This window comes from Grampus griseus, assembly GCF_964374135.1.
Source record: "Grampus griseus genome assembly, chromosome: 8".
Classification (NCBI taxonomy): Eukaryota; Metazoa; Chordata; class Mammalia; order Artiodactyla; family Delphinidae; genus Grampus; species Grampus griseus.
Genome location: NC_139002.1, coordinates 96,330,554 through 96,349,685, shown reverse-complemented (window position 1 = coordinate 96,349,685; position 19,132 = coordinate 96,330,554). Strand labels below are relative to the sequence as shown.

Sequence of the window (19,132 nt, the reverse complement as noted above, 5' to 3'; positions counted from 1 at the left end):
TTTGTCTGTATTTTTCAGTCACTCTAGATTATTGGAATCTTAAGAATAGTTGCAAAGCTATACCTGTTCTAGTGACTTAATTCAAGAATGGTGAACTGTGATTACTCAATCTAGGTCTGTGGGTAAAGTTCATCCACACCTATATTACAGGGATCTAAAAATAAATCAGGAAACTTTTACAAGTGTTGTCTACTGTTAAGCTCTCAATCACAGAGAGCCACACTGTAGGACAGCAGGGCCTTGCTTTCCAAGAGGTGAGAGTGGATGGTCCTTCATGTTTGCTCCCAGCAGCGGGCTTCCCTTCGCTGAGGCTGCAGTGAAACCGAGAGACTTACTCTCGTTTCTAACTTGTCATGGGAAACCCAATAAGTAAACGATGAGGTTACGTTGTGGGGGGTCCTTCATACCTTTCTTCTAATCCAGACCTTTTGCTTTCCCAAGAAATCCAAAGCAAGCGGCAAGAACGAAAAAGAAGAACGACAGCAAATCCAGTGTACAGTGGCGCGGTCTTTGAGCCAGAGGTATTCCTGGCCAGCACTTGGCCATTCCCTCACGTCTCCAGTTTTATTTAGGACTTGCTCAGCACCTCCCGTCTGAAAAGCTGCTTACGAGCAGTACCCTGATTGTGCTTGGCCAGCTCTGTAAAATGATGGCTTTTTCTCTGGCTGAGGACATTATTTCATCTTTATTATTTGCTGTTTCCCCCTTAGTTTTTTCCTGAAGTTTAAGTAGATACAAACCTACCTTAAAAATTTAACTCATCCTGTCATCTGAACACAACTTTCTTCTGAAGCAGAGACGTACCTCTCTGGAATATTCTTTCAGAGCCAAGTACATACGATAAATCCAGTTATCACTGAGACCTTTGGGTGACTAGCACTAACTAGTTGGCATGTTGACGGGCATGCTGTGCTTGGTCTTTGGCTTGTACCGGGATTAGTAGTAACCATGTTATTCAACCAGTCACCTTTCTTTCTTCAATCCCGAAAGCGTAAGAAGAGCGCAGTCACGTACCTGAACAGTACAATGCATCCTGGGACCCGGAAGAGAGGTGAGTACCTTTTTTGTATCTCTCCCTTGCTGTTGCTTTTGCTTTCTGTGTTGTGTTTCTTTCCCCTCCCTCCTCCCATTGTCCTAGAGCCTAACTCCTATATCCCTTGAATATAGTTTTGTTGTTGTTCTCTGAGAATGGGGGGAAAAGAGAGTGAGATCTCTTATGAGAGTTCTGTAGACTGAATCAAAAGCTCCCCTTCCTGGGATTTGGGCAAAGCTGACTGAGGGGAATGGCTCATTGCAGGATTTCTGCCCCAGGCCCCTCAGGCTGTTGACGAATAGCACAATGAACAGAACACCCTGTAAAAGGGAGCATTTTAGCATCATTGAGCACAACAGAGCACTGGTGTTGCCAAGGTGTTCTTAGTAGTGTCTAAGTTGTCCTGATGCCAGTGAGGACAGAGCACGACTCTTAAGCTTCTGTGAGCTGCAGACTTTGCAGGAAGGAGAGAGGTAGCCACACTGAGAATTTTGAATCTATGAGAAGAGAGCACCTGCAACTAAAGAAGAAAACATCACTGTCGAAACAGGCTTCCCAAAGCAGAAATTCCTAAAGAGCTCCGTCCCCCAGTTTCAGACCTTCCAGGGCGGGCATTCCACCTCACTCTCAGGTCAGCAACTGCCTTCACCATGCAGGTCGAAACAGGTCTTAATAGCTCAGAGTTTGAGCTTATAAACAAGGCTCTGAAATGGTTCTTTGATGTCAGTAATACATCCCAAGGTCCTTTTCTCCACGTGATAATGTGTCCTTGAATTACAGTTCCAGGCTAGAAAGGTTGCAGAGTGAGCGGAGTAGCATGCTAATTTTTGTGTATGCACAGCAATCTCAGAGCCATTGGAAGCTTAGGAGGTCATCCCGACCCTCTGTCTGCCTTAGGGAGGGCTAGCACTGTACCGGTGGTACAGTGGTTACCGTCTCTTCCCCTCAGAGAGATAGCACACCCACGCTAGTGTTTCATCAGCCCCTCCTTCAAGAAGCCAAAACATATTTAGATGGGTATCCCTAAGTCACTGTTTCATATTGATTCCTGGGCCACAGTAACCAGTGTCATGGGTTATCTTTTGTTGTTTTATTTTGTTTGGGGTTGTTTCAGTGACCTCTGACACAGTCCTCAGAAAGGAGCCCCCAGCCAGAAGCCACAGTTAATTGACCTGCTAGTGGACAGCATCTGCTGGGAGGATAGGGGTTAAATGAGCCAGAAAGACCTTGGCATCTCTTGCCAAGGTCAGAGGATGAAAGCCTGCATTCACAATGCCTAGGACGTGCCTTCTGTGGGTAAACAAAGAGCATTTATCTTCCACTTACCCTTCTAGCAGCACTAAATACCCTAGAAAAGGCAAACCAGTACGATCTGTCTTTGTACTGCACACAGTGTCGGTTTAACACAGATAGGTAATGTTTGTGTAATATCTGACAGAATCATGACTCCTGTGCATAATTCCAATATAAATTATAACTGTTGGCAAAGTCATGATCCCACGTACCATCCACCAGTGCTCGTAGGCAGCTGTGTACCTCTCCAGCTCTTTTTTTGCCTATGGTGTGCTGGGCGTACACTTTTGATCACTTACAGCTTAGAAGCTATGACCTTTGGCCCTTAGAAGACAAGGACCCTGACTTAGATATATCATAAGGCAAGAGTGGTTGACCTGGACTTCCCATACGCATTAGGGCCCACTTGTAGATTCTCTGTAGCCATGAGGTTTGATTCAAAATGCTTCTGCTCAAATCAGCTCTTTCTGGTAGCTGTTGCTGATGACAGGGCTTTTCCTGAGACTTTGGAACACCCCAGTTCTAAGACATGTAGTTCACTGGAATGTTTGTGATGGAAAGCAGGGAGATGATTTTTGATCAACTGGGAAGGGTATCTGAGTCCAGACTTACTTAAATTCACTGTTAAGCCCAGAAGGTCTTTTTAGCTCTTAGGTTCCAGCTACTCCCAGAACATATGTCTTCCTAGCTCTGCCAGAAGGGGTAAGAATAGTTAACTTGAATTTTGCCTCCTCCCTTTGCCTTTCTCTACCCTCACAAGCAATGAAGTAACCAAAATGTGGGCAGGAGAGAAGAGGAAAAGCAGAGATCCTCAGCCAGTCTGTTTGTGGGAACTGAGAATCACTAATATTATTATAAGAATAACGATTGCAGAAAAACCTTAGGAGACAATATGTAAAAGATATGGAAAAAGAAAATAAATTCTTCTCCCTGGCCTTGGCTCCTGTTGGGCTTTGATATCTTGTTCTCCCGTTAGAAATCTCAAATTGTCATAGTTGAGGAACGTCTCTATAATCTGCCCAAGGCGAAGACCTTTAACATAACCCAGTATCTCCTGTCATTCTCTGAGGCTCTCTTATCCTCCCTTCGACACTCATGCATTTGTTTCGAATGACATTTAAATCTTTGCTTCTTTTCCTCTCTTTGGGACTGTTGTATTAACCTTCTCTCTGCTACCTCACTTCCTTTTCCATGCTAGCCAATGAGGAACACTGGCCAAAGGTATGTAAGATCATTTTTCCCCCTTTCTTTCCCTCCCCCTTTTTTCCCTTTTGTTCCCTTTTCTCGGTCTGTAGGTCGTCCTCCAAAATACAATGCAGTGCTGGGGTTTGGAGCCCTAACCCCAACATCCCCCCCATCCAGTCATCCTGACTCCCCTGAAAATGAAAAGACAGAGACCACATTCACTTTCCCTGCACCTGTTCAGCCTGTGTCCCTGCCCAGCCCCACCTCCACAGACGTAAGTAACTTGGGAAAAGCTCACTCTCTTTCTCAGAGCTTAAATCGGGGAAACCGTTATCATATGTTGTCTCCTTACCAGTTGCATCTCCTTGACTAACCCTGGAACAGCAGTAATCCCTACAGGACACTGTGTGCCACGTAAGGCAGCTTTCTGCTGGGGTCCCAGGTCCTGCCATGTCCTTGAGAATCATATTAAAGACCACATTAGGAGGCTCAGTCAGGGTTTTCAAAGTCTGGAATTTATCTGCGGTGAAGGAGTTCTCAGGAAGGGGGATGGGGTGGGGAAGTCAGGTCGTATAACTGAGAGGTGTGCAGGTGTCTGTCGTCAGTTTGGGGAGGTGGGGATAATGAACAAAGGTGTACATTCGCCTAGCAGTCCGTGTTTCCTGCTTCAAGTAAAATTCAAGACAACTTTTCCGAAAAGCAACTTTATTCATCAGAATTGGTCAGAAACAGGCTCCTGAAAAAAGCATCAGATGCTTAGTAGCCCTTCCCCCAGAGGCTGCAGGAGTGCAAACTAGTGCCCTCTTTTTAAATGAGCGCTTACAAAGCGGTGAATTCACTCAACAAATACTGAGCACTGCCCTGCTGAGCATGCACTGTTGTTGAGACTGGGGACAGAACAGGGAACAGAACCAGCTCCTTGCCCTCAGGGAGCTCGTATTGCACGGCCAGAGGCAGGTGATAAGCAAATGAACATTTAAATGTCAGGTCATGATAAGTGCTGTGAAAAAAAACTTGACACAGAATCAGGGGCATAAGGAGTTACAGCAGGAGGTTGCTGTTTTATGAAGAGTGGTAAGAGACAGCCTCTCTGGTGGGAATGGAGTATGTTGGAGTATCTGGGGCGGGGAAGAGCATTCCACGCAGAGGGAACAGCAGTGCAGAAGCCCTGCTCGTTGGAGGAAGTGTATATGGCGTAGAGAAGAAGGGCTTGGTGGGCAGGCAGGAGCAGTGGGAGAGGAGACCTCAGAGGGCAGGGCCCGTCTCGCAGGGTCTTGTAGCTTTTACTCTGAGTGAGATGGGAGATGCTCCAGAGTTTTAAGTAGAGGAGTGACGTTACTTTTCACTTTTTATTTTGAAAATTTCCAAACCTACAGAAAAGTTGCAACAACAACACAAGGAAGGAATATATACCCTCCTCCTAGATTCACCGATTGTTACAATTTCGCCACATATGCTACTTCCCACCACCACACGCTTGTTTTGCTGATCTAGTTAAGAAGTTGAAGACATCATGAATCTTCACCCAAAATACTTCCGTGTATATCTCCTAAAAACAAAGACAGTCTCTGACGTAGCCACAATGCAGTTATGAAGTTGAGGAAATTTAACATGACAAAACATTGTTTGTATAGTATACAGCCCATCTTCACATTTCTCCAATTATCTCAATAAATGCCTGAGTGGCACTTTGTTTTTTCTGCTCCAGGATCCAACCCAAGATCACTCTTGACATTAATTTTTATGGTGTTTTGTCTTTAGTCTCCTTACTCTGGAACAGTTTCTCAGCCTGTCTTTGTCCTTCGTGACACTGACATTTTTTAAAAGATAGGCCAGTTGCTGTATAGAGTGTCCCTCCATTTGGATGATCTGATTGTTTTCTCAAGAATAGATTCAGGGTATGCATTTTTGTAGGAGCACCAAATACCTGATGATGCACTGATTCTCAGTGCATCACAAGAGGCACATGTTGTCCATCTGTCCCATTGTTGGTGATATTAGCTTTCATCTCTTAAGATAGACTCAATCAGATATCTCTAATCCTAAAGATGCCTGTTTCCTTAGGTGAAGATAGTGACGAGTCTATAAAAATATCCAGTTCCCCAGCAAACTTAGTGGTTTTAGCAGCCTTTGAAGGTTCTTACCTGCATTTATTTTTTTTTTAACATCTTTATCGGCGTATAATAGCTTTACAATGGTGTGTTAGTTTCTGCTGTATAACAAAGTGAATCAGCTGTACTTATACATATATCCCCATATCCCCTCCCTCTTGCGTCTCCCTCCCACCCTCCCTATCCCACGCCTCTAGGTGGTCACAAAGCACCGAGCTGATCTCCCTGTGAGATGCAGCTGCTTCCCACTAGCTATTTATTTTACATTTGGTAGTGTATATATGTCCATGCCACGCTCTCACTTCGTCCCAGCTTACCCTTCCCCCACCCCGTGTCCTCTAGTCCACTCTCTACGTCTACATCTTTATTCCTGTCCTGCCCCTAGATTCTTCAGAGCCTTTTTTTTTTTTTTAGATTCCATATATATGTGTTAGCACACGGTATTTGTTTTTCTCTTTCTGACTTACTTCACTCTGTATGACAGACTCTATGTCCATCCACCTCACTACAAATAACTCAACTTCGTTTCTTTTTATGGCTGAGTAATACTCCATTGTATATTTGTGCCACATCTTTATCCATTCATCTGTCGATCGATACTTAGGTCGCTTCCATGTCCTTGCTATTGTAAACAGTGCTGCAGTGAACATTGTGGTACATGACTCTTTTTGAATTACGGTTTTCTCAGGGTATATGCCCAGTAGTGGGATTGTGGGGTCGTATGGTAGTTCTCTTTTTAGTTTTTTTTTTAAAGAAGATGTTGGGGGTAGGAGTTTATTAATTAATTAATATTTATTTTTGCTGTGTTGCGTCTTCATTTCTGTGTGAGGGCTTTCTCTAGTTGTGGCAAGTGGGGGCCACTCTTCATCGTGGTCCGCGGGCCTCTCACTATCGCGGCCTCTCTCGTTGCAGAGCACAGGCTCCAGACTCGCAGGCTCAGTAGTTGTGGCTCACGGGCCTAGTTGCTCCATGGCATGTGGGATCCTCCCAGACCAGGGCTCGAACCTGTGTCCCCTGCATTAGCAGGCAGATTCTCAGCCACTGCGCCACCAGGGAAGCCCCTCTTTTTAGTTTTTTAAAGAACCTCCATACTGTTCTCCATAGTGGCTGTATCAATTTACATTCCCACCAACAGTGCAAGAGGGTTCCCTTTTCTCCACACCCTCTCCAGCATTTATTGTTTGTAGACTTTTTGATGATGGCCATTCTGACCAGTGTGAGGTGATACCTCGTTGTAGTTTTCATTTGCATTTCTCTAATGATTAGTGATGTTGAGTATCCTTTCATGTGTTTGTTGGCAATCTGTATATCTTCTTTGGAGAAATGTCTGTTTAGGTCTACTGCCCATTTTTGGATTGGGTTGTTTGTTTTTTTTGATATTGAGCTGCACGAGCTGCTTGTATATTGTGGAGTTCAATCCTTTGTCATTTGCTTCATTTGCAAATATTTTCTCCCATTCTGAGGGTTGTCTTTTCATCTTGTTTATGGTTTCCTTTGCTGTGCAAAAGCTTTTAAGTTTCATTAGGTCCCATTTGTTTTTCTTTTGTTTGTTTTTATTTCCCTTTCTCTAGGAGGTGGGTCAAAAACGATCTTGTTGCGATTTATGTCATAGAGTGTTCTGCCTATGTTTTCCTCTAAAAGTTTTATAGTGTCTGGCCTTACATTTAGGTCTTTAATCCATTTGGAGTTTATTTTTGTGTATGGTGTTAGGGAGTGTTCTAATTTCATTCTTTTACATGTAGCTGTCCAGTTTTCCCAGCACCACTTATTGAAGAGACTGTCTTTTCTCCATTGTATATTCTTGCCTCCTTTATCAAAGAGAAGGTGACCATATGTGCCTGGGTTTATCTCTGGGCTTTCTATCCTGTTCCACTGATCTGCATTTCTTTTTTGGTGCCAGTACCATACTGTCTTGATTACTGTAGCTTTGTAGTATAGTCTGAAGTCCGGGAGCCTGATTCCTCCAGCTCTGTTTTTCTTTCTCAAGATTGCTTTGGCTATTCAGGGTCTTTTGTGTTTCCTTACAAATTGTGAAATTTTTTGTTCTAATTCTGTGAAAAATGCCATTGGTAGTTTGATAGAGATTGAATTGAATCTGTAGGTTGCTTTGGGTAGTATAGTCATTTCCACAATGTTGATTCTTCCAGTCCAACAACATGGTATATCTCTCCATCTGTTTGTATTATCTTTAAGTTCTTTCATCAGTGTCTCATAGTTTTCTGCATACAGGTCCTTTGTCTCCTTAGGTAGGTTTATTCTTAGGTATTTTATTCTTTTTGTAGTAGTGGTAAATGGGAGACTTTCCTTAATTTCTCTTTCAGATTTTTCATCATTAGTGTATAGGAATGCAAGAGATTTCTGTGCATTAATTTTGTATCCTGCTCCTTTACCAAATTCATTGATTAGCTCTAGTAGTTTTCTGGTAGCATCTTTAGGATTCTCTGTGCATAGTGTCATGTCATCTGCAAACAGTGACAGTTTTACTTCTTTTTTTTCCAATTTGCATTCCATTTCTTCTTCTTCTCTGATTGCTGTGGCTAAAACTTCCAAAACTGTGTTGAATAGTAGTGGTGAGAGTGGGCAAGCTTGTCTTTTTCCTGAGCTTAATGGAAATGGTTTCAGTTTTTCACCACTGAGAATGATGTTGGCTGTGGGTTTGTCATATATGGCCTTTATTATGTTGATGTAAGTTCCCTCTATGCCTACTTTCTGGAGGGTTTTTATCATAAATGGGTGTTGAATTTTGCCGAAAGCTTTTTCTGCATCTATTGAGATGATCATATGGTTTTTACCCTTCAATTTGTTAATATGTTGTATCACATTGATTGATTTGCGTATATTGAAGAATCCTTGCATCCCTGGGATAAACCCCCCTTGATCATGGTGTATGATCCTCTTAATGTGCTGTTGGATTCTGTTTGCTAGTATTTTGTTGAGGATTTTTGTATCTGTGTTCAACACTGATACTGGCCTGTAGTTTTCTTTGTTTGTGACATCATTGTCTGGTTTTAGTATCAGGGTGATGGTGGCCTCATAGAATGAGTTTGGGAGTGTTCCTCCCTCTGCTATATTTTGGAAGAGTTTGCGAAGGATAGGTGTTAGCTCTTCTCTAAATGTTTGATAGAATTCGCCTGTGAAGCCATCTGGTCCTGGGCTTTTGTCTGTTGGAAGATTTTTAATCCCAGTTTCAATTTCTCTGCTGGTGATTGGTCTGTTTATATTTTCTATTTCTTCCTGGTTCAGTCTCAGAACGTTGTACTTTTCTAAGGATTTGTCCATTTCTTCCAGGTTGTCCATTTTATTGGCATAGAGTTCCTTGTATTAATCTCTCATGATTCTTTGTATTTCTGCAGTGTCAGTTGTGCCGTCTCCTTTTTCATTTCTAATTGTGTTGATTTGAGTCTTCTCCTTTTTTTTCTTGATGAGTCTGGCTAAAGGTTTATCAATTTTGTTTATCTTCTCAAAGAACCAGCTTTTACTTTTATTGATCTCTGCTATTGTTTTCTTCATTTCTTTTTCATTTATTTCTGAGCTGATCTTTATGATTTCTTTCCTTCTGCTAACTTTGGGGGTTTTTTGTTCTTCTTTCTCTTAATTGCTTTACGTGTAAAGTTAGGTTGTTTATTTGAGATGTTTCTTGAGGTAGGATTGTATTGCTATAAGCCTCCCTCTGAGAACTGCTTTTGCTGCATCGCATAGGTTTTGGGTCATCGTGTTTTCATTGTCATTTGTTTCTAGGTATTTTTTGATTTCTCTTTGATTTCTTCAGTGATCTCTTGGTTATTTAGTAGTGTGTTGTTTAGCCTCCATGTGTTTGTGTTTTTTACAGCTTTTTCCCTGTAATTGATATCTAGTCTCATAGCGTTGTGGTCGGAAAAGATACTTGATACGATTTCAATTTTCTTAAATTTACCAAGGCTTGATTTGTGACCCAAGATATGATCTGTCCTGTGCATTTATTATTTTTAAGGCGTTTGCAAAATTGGCTTGGATTTTAGAGTGATCACTGTGTCTGACAACGGAGAAGTGACTGTGGGGAGGATAGGATGGGAGCAGGAAGACCAGTTAGGAGGCTGTTGCAGTCATCCTGGGAAGAGCTCACGATGACTTGGCCCGATTGAATGGCAGAAGTAGAGATGGAAAAAACTGATGGGGTCTGCATATATTTTGAAGAGCCAGCAGAATTAGATAAGGGGATGTGAGAAAAAGAGAATAGCCAAAGGTTTTGGCCTAAACAACTGAAAGGATAAAGCTGCCATTTACTGGAAGATGAGCAGGTTTGAGGAGGGAAACCAAGAGTTACATTTTGTGCACATCCCAGTTCTTTTGTGAATTACAGAGCTTGTCTTTAGGATCGTCTTCAGGTAAAATCCCTTGAACTTGAAGCTTCTTAGTACTTAATAATTAGGTCTACCCCTCTCCAAAGAGCAAAAGCATACCGTATGCACATCCTGAGTTACGGTTCCAGAAACAACAAAGGAAGTGTCATCTTCGGAGGACCAGGGTCATAGAAGAGTTCTCGGGCAGGTTTCCTTCCTTGGACAATAGCTAGTGGCTACAGACCCAGTCTTGCTCTCAAGATTCAGCATTGGTTTTTGGCATTAGTGATTGACACAGGTTTTCTACCTGTCCTGTTAATGAGCACCAGGAGTCCCTGTCAGAAACTTTGTTTGCACCAAAGATTATCTCCGTTTTCCTCAGTTGAAGCATTGCCGAGGTATTGCCAGCTCATGGCTTCCTGGTAGGGATCCTTTGCAAGGCGATGCACAGATGCTGGGGAACAGATGATTGTGGGTCTGCAAGTGAGTGTCTTCCCTAAAGATGTTGTTTTTCCTTTTTGTGACTTTTGGCTGAGGAGGTTTATGATTTTCTTTGAGAGACTGAACCCGAAGGATCCACTCGGATCAAATCACCAACTAAATGCTTTTGCCAGGTTTCCTCTTAAAATGGAAACTTTGTTCTTTTCAGGAATCGGAAGGTAAAAGAAAGCTTTTCTAAAACCATTAAATGTGTTGAGAACTTTCTCGGTTAAACCTAGTGGAATGGATTTTCTTTAAAGATAATTGACTTCTACTTTTACAGTGTCCCAACAGTGGCAGTGATTAAAATCAACACACAGGGCTCTGTGTTTGCTGCTGGGTAGCGTAAGCCCCAGCAATGTTAATTAAACAATCACAGTTGAGAGGCAGGCATTTCCTGGGGATCAGTAACCATCTAGAAGGAGTTGGTAATATAAGACCCAGCCGGTCACTAATCTTTAGGATGTATCTTGTTGCCACTATCATCATTTTTATGGGAAGGGAAGATATGTTGACACAGTTATAAAATTTGTTTAGCAGATGATGAAGTTGCAATTGATACAGCCAGGGTGTTTCCAAAAAACATACATCTTTAGCTCCCAGCAAAGGATTGTGGGTCAGCCATCATTCAACTTACTATTTGGTTTATGGTAGTAATTTGGTCAGTCACCAAAGCCTAACCCTTTGGACCTGGTGCAGCAACTCTGTGGGACTTCCTCTGCTCTCTTTAAGCAAAGAACCAATTCTGCGTGGATGAAATACATATCTTGGCATTTTATATTCATTTCTTTGGGCAGTAGTTCTCAATCTGTGGTCTGGGTATGATACTGAGACTCTTACAGGGGGTCAAAATATAAAATATAATTTTATGTATTTTAAAATATAATATCAATCAAAATATAAAATCAAAAATATTTTCATGATAATACCAAAATATTCTTTGCCATTTTCATTCTCATTTTCTCAAAAGTAGGACAGTGGGGTTTTCCAGGTACTACATGATAAGTGGTGATAGCACTCTGAGGGCTAACTGAATGTGCCCTTGTGTGTTCTTGGATTTTAACATTCTTCAATACATGATTTTTGTAACTTCCTGTGATTCTGTTATTTATTTCAAAATAAAAAAGTTTTAAAACTTCTAGTACAATAAATAGCAATAGATTCAACTCACCTAAGCAAAAGCACTTTGAGGTGGTTAGTAATTTTAAGTGTTACTAAGGGGTCCTGACACTGAAAAGATTATGAACTGCTGCTACAGGATATGTAAATAGGATAGAAGTTTTCTTTCCTTTAGGAAATTGAAAGAAATTATTTAACCTTTATTTTATGTACTCTCCACCTTCCACTTCCTGATGTTCTCCTTACTCTGGAGCAAAGGAAAGTGAGCAGAGCTCTTTACCCAACAAATAAGATAGGTATTTGGAATAAGATGTCCAGTTTGTCTCATTTACTTCATCAGTGATAATTGTACCTGTGGTTCGTGTAAAAGAGTTTCTGAAGCCATAAAATTATTATAAACTTATTAAAGATGCAGACTTACAACATGGGGCGAAGGTTCAAAAAAGACTAGGTCTCTAGAGGAGAGCCACCCTCAGGCTGATTTTAAGAAGAAAGTCACAGTTAATCTAGGGATGAAACCTTAACATCTTTCGGTGCCTTGAAGTTACACTGTTAGGCTGCATTCTTATGTAGTATTCTTACACATGTACTAAGTATCTTATTTTTTGACTGCCCAGAGGTAACATTGTCTTACTAAAAGAGATTAACATCCATCCACACTTTGAAGTAGCTTACAACTTTTTGCAGCCAGTTTTCTGGGCCACCAGATACCCTAGATATGTAGATACTGCCAGATAGTTCCTTTCCTTTCCTTTGGATAGAAATAGTAGGTCTGGGAAGATATGTTCCTTTCAGCAATCGTGGTTGAAGGGTTATATCATAGAAAGGAAGAACTGGGCATCGCTTTCTGTATCATTGCTTCTTGTGCAAAATTTCTGTATTAGGCCTTCTGTCAGAATAGCCTGGAATTCTAAAACAACACATTGGAAGTGAAAAGGCCGGGGTCTCCTCCAAGCTGAGGTGCTGCCTTGTTAGTTAACCTCTGGCCTGACCCTTCAGTCTTCCCTTTCCTGGTGTCCTTATCAACAGCGTTAATCCTGTTTAGAGAACAGGCCAGGGATTGACTTACTGAAAAACACCTCTTTAATACCTCGTGTTTTTTTAATATGTTCTGTCCAAATTTTAAATAGATCTGCTTTTTTCTGATGGTGCCTTTTGTTGAGAGGGCTCCCACAGACTCGCCTGAGTACCAGAACCATCACTCATGGAGGCGGGAGAGACTAGCAGAGTGCACTTAGGCTGCTCTTCTTTATCTATCTGGTGAAGCATTTTACAGGGAGGAATAAAGCCTCCCGGAATAGAACGGTCCATTGAACAGCAAATGCCAAATACTGGTTTTAAGAGAACACTCTCAGCTGTTTGGCTTTTTTAATTCTTCATGTTAGAAAACTCATAGGAGTTTACTTTGCTCCTGACTTAATACTTTCCTGTTTGAACTTTGGCTATAGTTTTTCTCCCAGAGCAAGTAAAGAGTTTAGTGAAAACCTCCATTTCTTGTCTGTCTTCTTTCCCATTGATGATGGGAAATGATGAATGGATTTCAATGTCTTTAAACTTTATGATTTGTGAGTTGGACTGTACCAAAACTTAAATGCTGAGTTATTACCTGTAAAGCTAATTTTGGCCTAGGTGACCCCACAGTTACAGTTGCTTGTAAACTCTACTTTAAGGTTAAGAATACTAGCCCCACCTGGGGAACCTCAACTCTATAGAGCAGGCTTGCACCGTTGGTAATTTCTGCTTTTCTTGAACACTCTTGCAATGAGTTGGAGGGGCACAGCTGATTGTCCGAAAACATTTATATGTATCCAGAATGTGCACGTTAACATTCCAATTTTACCTTTTTGTCCTTTCTCTTACCTTTCCTCTCAATTTCATAGGGTGATATCCATGAGGATTTTTGCAGTGTTTGCAGAAAAAGTGGCCAGTTGCTGATGTGTGACACGTGTTCCCGTGTGTATCATCTGGACTGCTTGGACCCTCCTCTGAAAACGATTCCCAAGGGCATGTGGATCTGTCCCAGATGTCAGGACCAGGTACTGTGGGTGGGTCAGAAAGGGTGAGGGACAGAGGAGGAGAAGGACCTCCTTTCCCGTCTAAGCTGAGGGAATGGCTGAGTCTCTTTCCTCTCCAGTAGTTCTCCGAGCCACATCTGCCCTGTTCACAGCACAGCACTCACCCCCACAGCATCCCTCCTCTCAGAGGTTCTCTGTTCATGAGGCAGTGACTCATGTACAGGTGGAGAGACCCTAACTGCTTCCCTCTATCTGAAATGACTTATCTTTTCATTACCTTTACCCTTAAAAGTCCATAAGACTGTCTGCCTCATTCTCTAAAAATGGTCCAAACTCAGCATATGCTTGAAACTCTGGAAATAAAATCCTTAAAGGGAACTGCCCAATTGATCATTTAATTCAAATAAGAGCAGTTTTACTTTTAACCTGTGTCATCATCAGGATCAGAGAACTAACTATAAAAGTACTGTCTTAATATTTCATGGATTTGAAAGAAGAGAAAGCCTCTTCCCTTCCTTTTCTGTTTAGTTTCTGATTTTTTATTTAAACTATCCATGTATCTTTATGTCTTTATGTTTTTATTATAAGCTGTCTTGAGACCTTTTTGGAAGTAGGCAAAAGTATAAATATTACATAGATAATAAGCCCAGTAGCTCAGCAAGCTTTGGGGTCCTGCTCGGTTCTTTGGAATCCTGAGTTGAGGGAATTCTGGTTTTCCCCTTTAAATCTTGGTCCTCACCCTTACTGTCTCCATGATGTAGCAGAGACAGTTCTCTCTGTTCTCTTCCTGATGCTGCTTTGTGACCCTCTGATAATCTTCTACTCGGGGTCTAGATTATACTTCAGTACTTGGAGCTGATACTTAATTTCCTTGGTCAGGCTGTCTTTGAGGCACATATAAGCTAAAATTGCGACAGGCAGCCCATGTCGGGTGAAGGACGAAGCTGCCAGTGGCTGCTGCCATTAGGCAGACCTGCAGCTTGTGTGCTGATGTTTCTGATGGTTGGGAGTAGTTGGGGGTCGTGTAGCAGGCATGAAAAGATGGGAATGCCTAGCCAGCTCCCAGCCTCTTTCTAAGCCAGGGCTCAGGTGGCTTGGTTCTTCCTGCCATTGACCCTCATTCTTTCAGGCTGATAAACTGGGACTTTGTAGTCCAGAAACTATAGACCAGGGTTTTGCAACACTGCCACCGTAAATCCTTCCTGGATTTTGTCTGCCAATAGCTACAGACACTGTTGCTTGTTACTACACAGTGGATGTGTGTTTATATATCTTTCTCAAGGGTAAAATTCTAAAAATCTTTTCAGATGCTGAAGAAGGAAGAAGCAATTCCATGGCCTGGAACTTTAGCAATTGTTCATTCCTATATTGCCTATAAAGCAGGTAAAGAATTATCCATACTGCCTTTTGTATAAGCCTCCCTTTGTTTAAAAAAAAAAACAGACAAGTACTAGGAGACAGTATTTGTTTTGTTTTCAAAAGGAACTATAAAGTTAAAAATGAAAAGCTTTTATTGAACGAAATAAAAAGTTTGTTGTAGCACTTCCTTGGGGGGGAAAAATGAGAAGTGATATTTATGTAAAGCCAGGCCCAAGCCAGGGACAGTTTTCTTAGCGTCCCTTTACATATAAAAGGGAGAGTCTTAGTGGGCAGGTTCTATGCACTGGCTGTGGGGCTTGGGGAGCTTTGGGGAAGATATCTTCTTTAGCAAGCCTTCTGAACATGGCGGCCTTTTCAAAGAATTTATTGTCAAAAACAAGTTCCTTTTTCTTTTTTCCCAGCAAAAGAAGAAGAAAAACAGAAATTACTTAAATGGAGTTCAGATTTAAAACAAGAACGAGAACAACTAGAGCAGAAGGTGAAACAGCTCAGCAATTCTATAAGTGTAAGTAAACCTCATGCTTTCGGTGAGAGGTACAGAGGTACAGAACTTTCTGTGTACATAACAGTACGTGTGGCTCTCAAGCGCTGATTCATTCCTTCAGCTTATTAACACTGTTAACCTGGGTGGTTGCAGTTTGCTTCCAGTTAGAGTTCGGCCCTCAGGTACAGGTGGCCATTTGGTATACGGTGCCTTAGCCAAGCTCTGGAACATCCTCTTGGCTTTGACCTGAGAGAAGATTTTCAGTCTTCTGGCTGAAGAGATCAAGTAGCAACTGCAGCAGCCTAGCCAGCACCCCTGCGTGCTCCTGAGTGTGTTTGGGAGGAGTGTGGAGCCGCCTGACACACACCAGGCCCCCGCGTGTAATTCTTCCCAGTCGCCCTAGCTAGTGGGTCCATCTGCATGGCTCTTTCCTCCCGCCCCTCTTCCATGCCCTGCTGATTGCCTCTCCAGGTTTATCTGACCAGCCTGAGGAAGAGCGCTTTCTAGAGACAAGTACTGGAAGTAAATACTACCCCGGCTGACCAGGTGGGAAAGGGGTTTGTGTTTGCAGCAGGGATTCAGAGGCTCCTCCTGACAGGAGCAGGCTTTCTTTTCCATTGAGTAGGTCCCCTTCTTGGAGTGAGGTGGCCTCAGCCCTCATGGACGCCAGGTGGTGCCCTGGACTTGGTGGCAGTCACGCTGTCTCTCCTCATCATACTGCCCGTGGCTGGCAGGTTTCACATCGCTTTTCCTGCCTAGAACAGAAGCCAGCAGGTGTGGGAGGCCAAGTACAAAAGGGCAAAAGACTACAAGTCCCTGACCAAGCAGAAGGTCTTCTGTTGGCTGCAGTCTTTGATTCTCCTAAATATCACTAAGTATCCCACCCCAGGCCCTGCCTCTAAAATCTTGCTGACCCAGTGATCCTCAGCAGGCCCTCAGACTGAATCCAGATACCACTGGCTCGTGTCTGCCCTGTAGAAGCTCAGCCCAGCCCTGAGCGTATCAGCGCCATTAGCAAGGTAGATGCGTACCCAGACCTGCCCAAACCAGCTGCAGCCCAGCTGGGAGAGCTTTTCCTTAATGGCTTTTATTTTGTAGTATTATAGTGGTAGTTCATGTTTGGTGTTAAGTCCTAGTGTCAAGTAGCGGGCTTTTAAACCACTCACTTGCCCTCTGTCTCTTGCCTCTTGGGCCTCCTCCTTCCCTTGGGTAGCAGCAGCCACTCCAGTGTGGAGCAGAACAAGGTCTAGGGGCCGCACACTAGTCCACAGGGATTCTTTTATCTGGAGAGGGCTGCCAGGCCTGTCAGAAAAGCCGGAGGCTCAGTGCCACTGCCCTTCTCATTGGCTGCAGAAATGCATGGAAATGAAGAACACCATCCTGGCCCGGCAGAAGGAGATGCACAGCTCCCTGGAGAAGGTAAAACAGCTGATCCGCCTCATCCACGGCATCGACCTCTCCAAACCCGTAGACTCTGAGGCCACTCTGGGGGCCGTCTCCAACGGCCCGGACTGCACTCCCCCTGCCAACGCCAGCACCTCCACGCCGGTGCCCTCCCCGCCCCCCTCCTCCTCCAACCAGAGCTGCACAGCGAACTGTAACCAGGGGGAAGAGACTAAATAACAGAGCCCTGCTAGGAGAAGCCACGGGATCCCAGTGGCAAGGAGAGCAAAACACTGAAGACTCTAGACAAGCAAAGCCGGATTTCTTCTGGAAAGTACAGAATTCTTTTGGTTCTTTGGTTCCAGAGAGAGAGAAGATGCTTGTGCCGGGTGGCACCAGAGTTTGCCAATTGATCCTTCTTATTCTGTGTGTACATGCAAAGACTGGACCACGCCACATGAAACCGTGCCAGCTGGAGGCTCTGGGCCAGCACCACGCCGAGTGGATAATACACTTGCTCTCCCTGTTACACGCCAGTGTGTGCCTGCGGCAGCCCCCACCACCACCGTGGGCTCGCTTTTGTTTTGTTGGGTGGGGAGCGGGGACGGGCCGCGGGGTGGGGGGGAGCAGGTTCCAGACCCTTATTTGCTGAGCTGTTTGTTTAGGTAGAGAAGACAAGTCCAAAGAGTGCGTGGGCTTTCCTGTTTCTAAACTTTCACTACTATAAAACCAAAAAGAGGAAATCGAGATTTAACCAACCCCAGTGCCCAGAGGAAGGGATGGGGAGGGAATGGGAGGGTGCCGGGGTGGGGAAAAGTATATCAGATAAGCAGTATTTCATATTGTCTGGGGCGGGCACAGTGCACGGAGAGATGGACACCAAGAACAGCCACCGGGGTCTTCTCCGGAGCACTCCGCTCCCCCACCCCTCCCCAAGCTCCTTCCCTGCTTTGGCAAATCGGCACCGTCCGGTTACCTTCCCTCTCCAAGAACAAGCAGACCCAGGCCTCAGGTGGCCCTTGCCCGGGGCAGGGAAGAAGGGTGTGTGTGTCAAGGAAGGAAAAAAGGTGGATCAGTGATTTTACTTGAAAACAAGCTCCATCCCTTTTCTATATTTATAAGAAGAGAAGATCCTGAGCGAAGCAGCACGCGACCCAGGTGTGTGTGAATTGAATGGAGACGTTGCTTTTCTCTTTTTTTTTAAATTTTTGTTTCTGTTCTTTCTTCTTTAAAAAAAAGTTTTATTTTGTTGTTTATTTTACTTTTTTGGTAACAAAAACTAAAATAAGGAATAGAGAAGCTGTTTTTCAGGCTGACAGTCCAGTTAAGGGTAGTCGAGACCTTGCATGGTAGAATAGGAATCATAGTGTCAGTGAGGTCCAGTGAGTCTGTGTGAGTCCTTGTGTCATCGTTCGGGGCACTGTTTTTTTATGCAAGGGCAAAAATCTTTGTATCTGGGGGAAAACAACAACTTTTTTTTTAATTAAAAAGGAAAATAAAAGAGATTGAGGTCTTCCTAGTGTTACTTAAATTAAGATCAAGGTAAGAAACATTGTAAAAAAAAATTACAAAAGTGCTATTTGTTTCCTAAAAACAGTGATTTCTATTAAAAAGGTGTCAGAACTGGAGAAAATGCTGTGTAGTTATAATTTTTTAGCACAGAACCTGCTGAACATGATGACATTTTGCTGTGTTTGTGTCTCAAGACTGGTGGGCTAGTCTCCATGATTTCTGTCCTCCGGACGGCTGCGGCCCTGACGAGCAGGGGCAGAGCTCTCCCACCCTTCTCCCCTGCTCAGAAAAGACTGTCCTGTCTTCTTGGTGCAGGGATCTGGGCTCCTGTTTCAGAAGCCCACATGGAGTGTGGATGGTGTCAGGGCCCTCCCTGTTGTCTCCTCGGGTTTTGCTAGAGCAGAAGGCTGGTGCCTAAATAAGATCCCTTCCTTTGGTGCTGCTCTTGGTCTTTCAGCCACCAGCATTTTGAGCGCCTGGGGGACAGCCTTGAAGGAAATGGCCACTGAAGCTCATTGGTGCGCACGCACCCCGGCTCTGGTGAAAGGGTGCAGGGGGCAGGCTGCATCAGCCCTTGGTGCTTAGAAAGAACAAGGGAGTGAGATGTCTTGAGGGGACATGGTGTCTCTGAGACAGAGAGCCCAGGGTGGCCTTTGTGTCTTCATGTCTTCGAAGAGAGGTCTGAGTCTCCAGCTGCTTTCTCTGCCTGCTGGCTCTAGTCGCCGGAGGTGGGAGTTTACTCCACTTTGCCCGCCCACAAGCTTCCTGGGTGACCTTTGGCTAGAATGCGGCGCTTGCCTTGGCTTGGCCTGTCTTCT

At 43.6% G+C, this 19,132-nt stretch overlaps 1 protein-coding gene across 2 annotated transcripts in view; it reads left to right on the top strand.

The window, feature by feature from the left end:
- Positions 1 to 18,815, top strand: part of PHF21A (PHD finger protein 21A) — a 189,304-nt gene extending 170,489 nt beyond the window's left edge. For both annotated transcript variants that reach the window (XM_082659961.1, XM_082659960.1), the window contains exons 12-18: positions 442 to 521; positions 991 to 1,051; positions 3,622 to 3,785; positions 13,421 to 13,576; positions 14,863 to 14,938; positions 15,337 to 15,440; positions 16,773 to 18,815. In XM_082659961.1, coding sequence (XP_082516087.1) covers positions 442 to 521; positions 991 to 1,051; positions 3,622 to 3,785; positions 13,421 to 13,576; positions 14,863 to 14,938; positions 15,337 to 15,440; positions 16,773 to 17,042 — 911 coding nt within the window. In that variant the 3' untranslated portion in view covers positions 17,043 to 18,815. The remainder of the gene's footprint in view (positions 1 to 441; positions 522 to 990; positions 1,052 to 3,621; positions 3,786 to 13,420; positions 13,577 to 14,862; positions 14,939 to 15,336; positions 15,441 to 16,772) is intronic.
- The last annotated feature ends 317 nt before the right edge of the window (positions 18,816 to 19,132 follow it).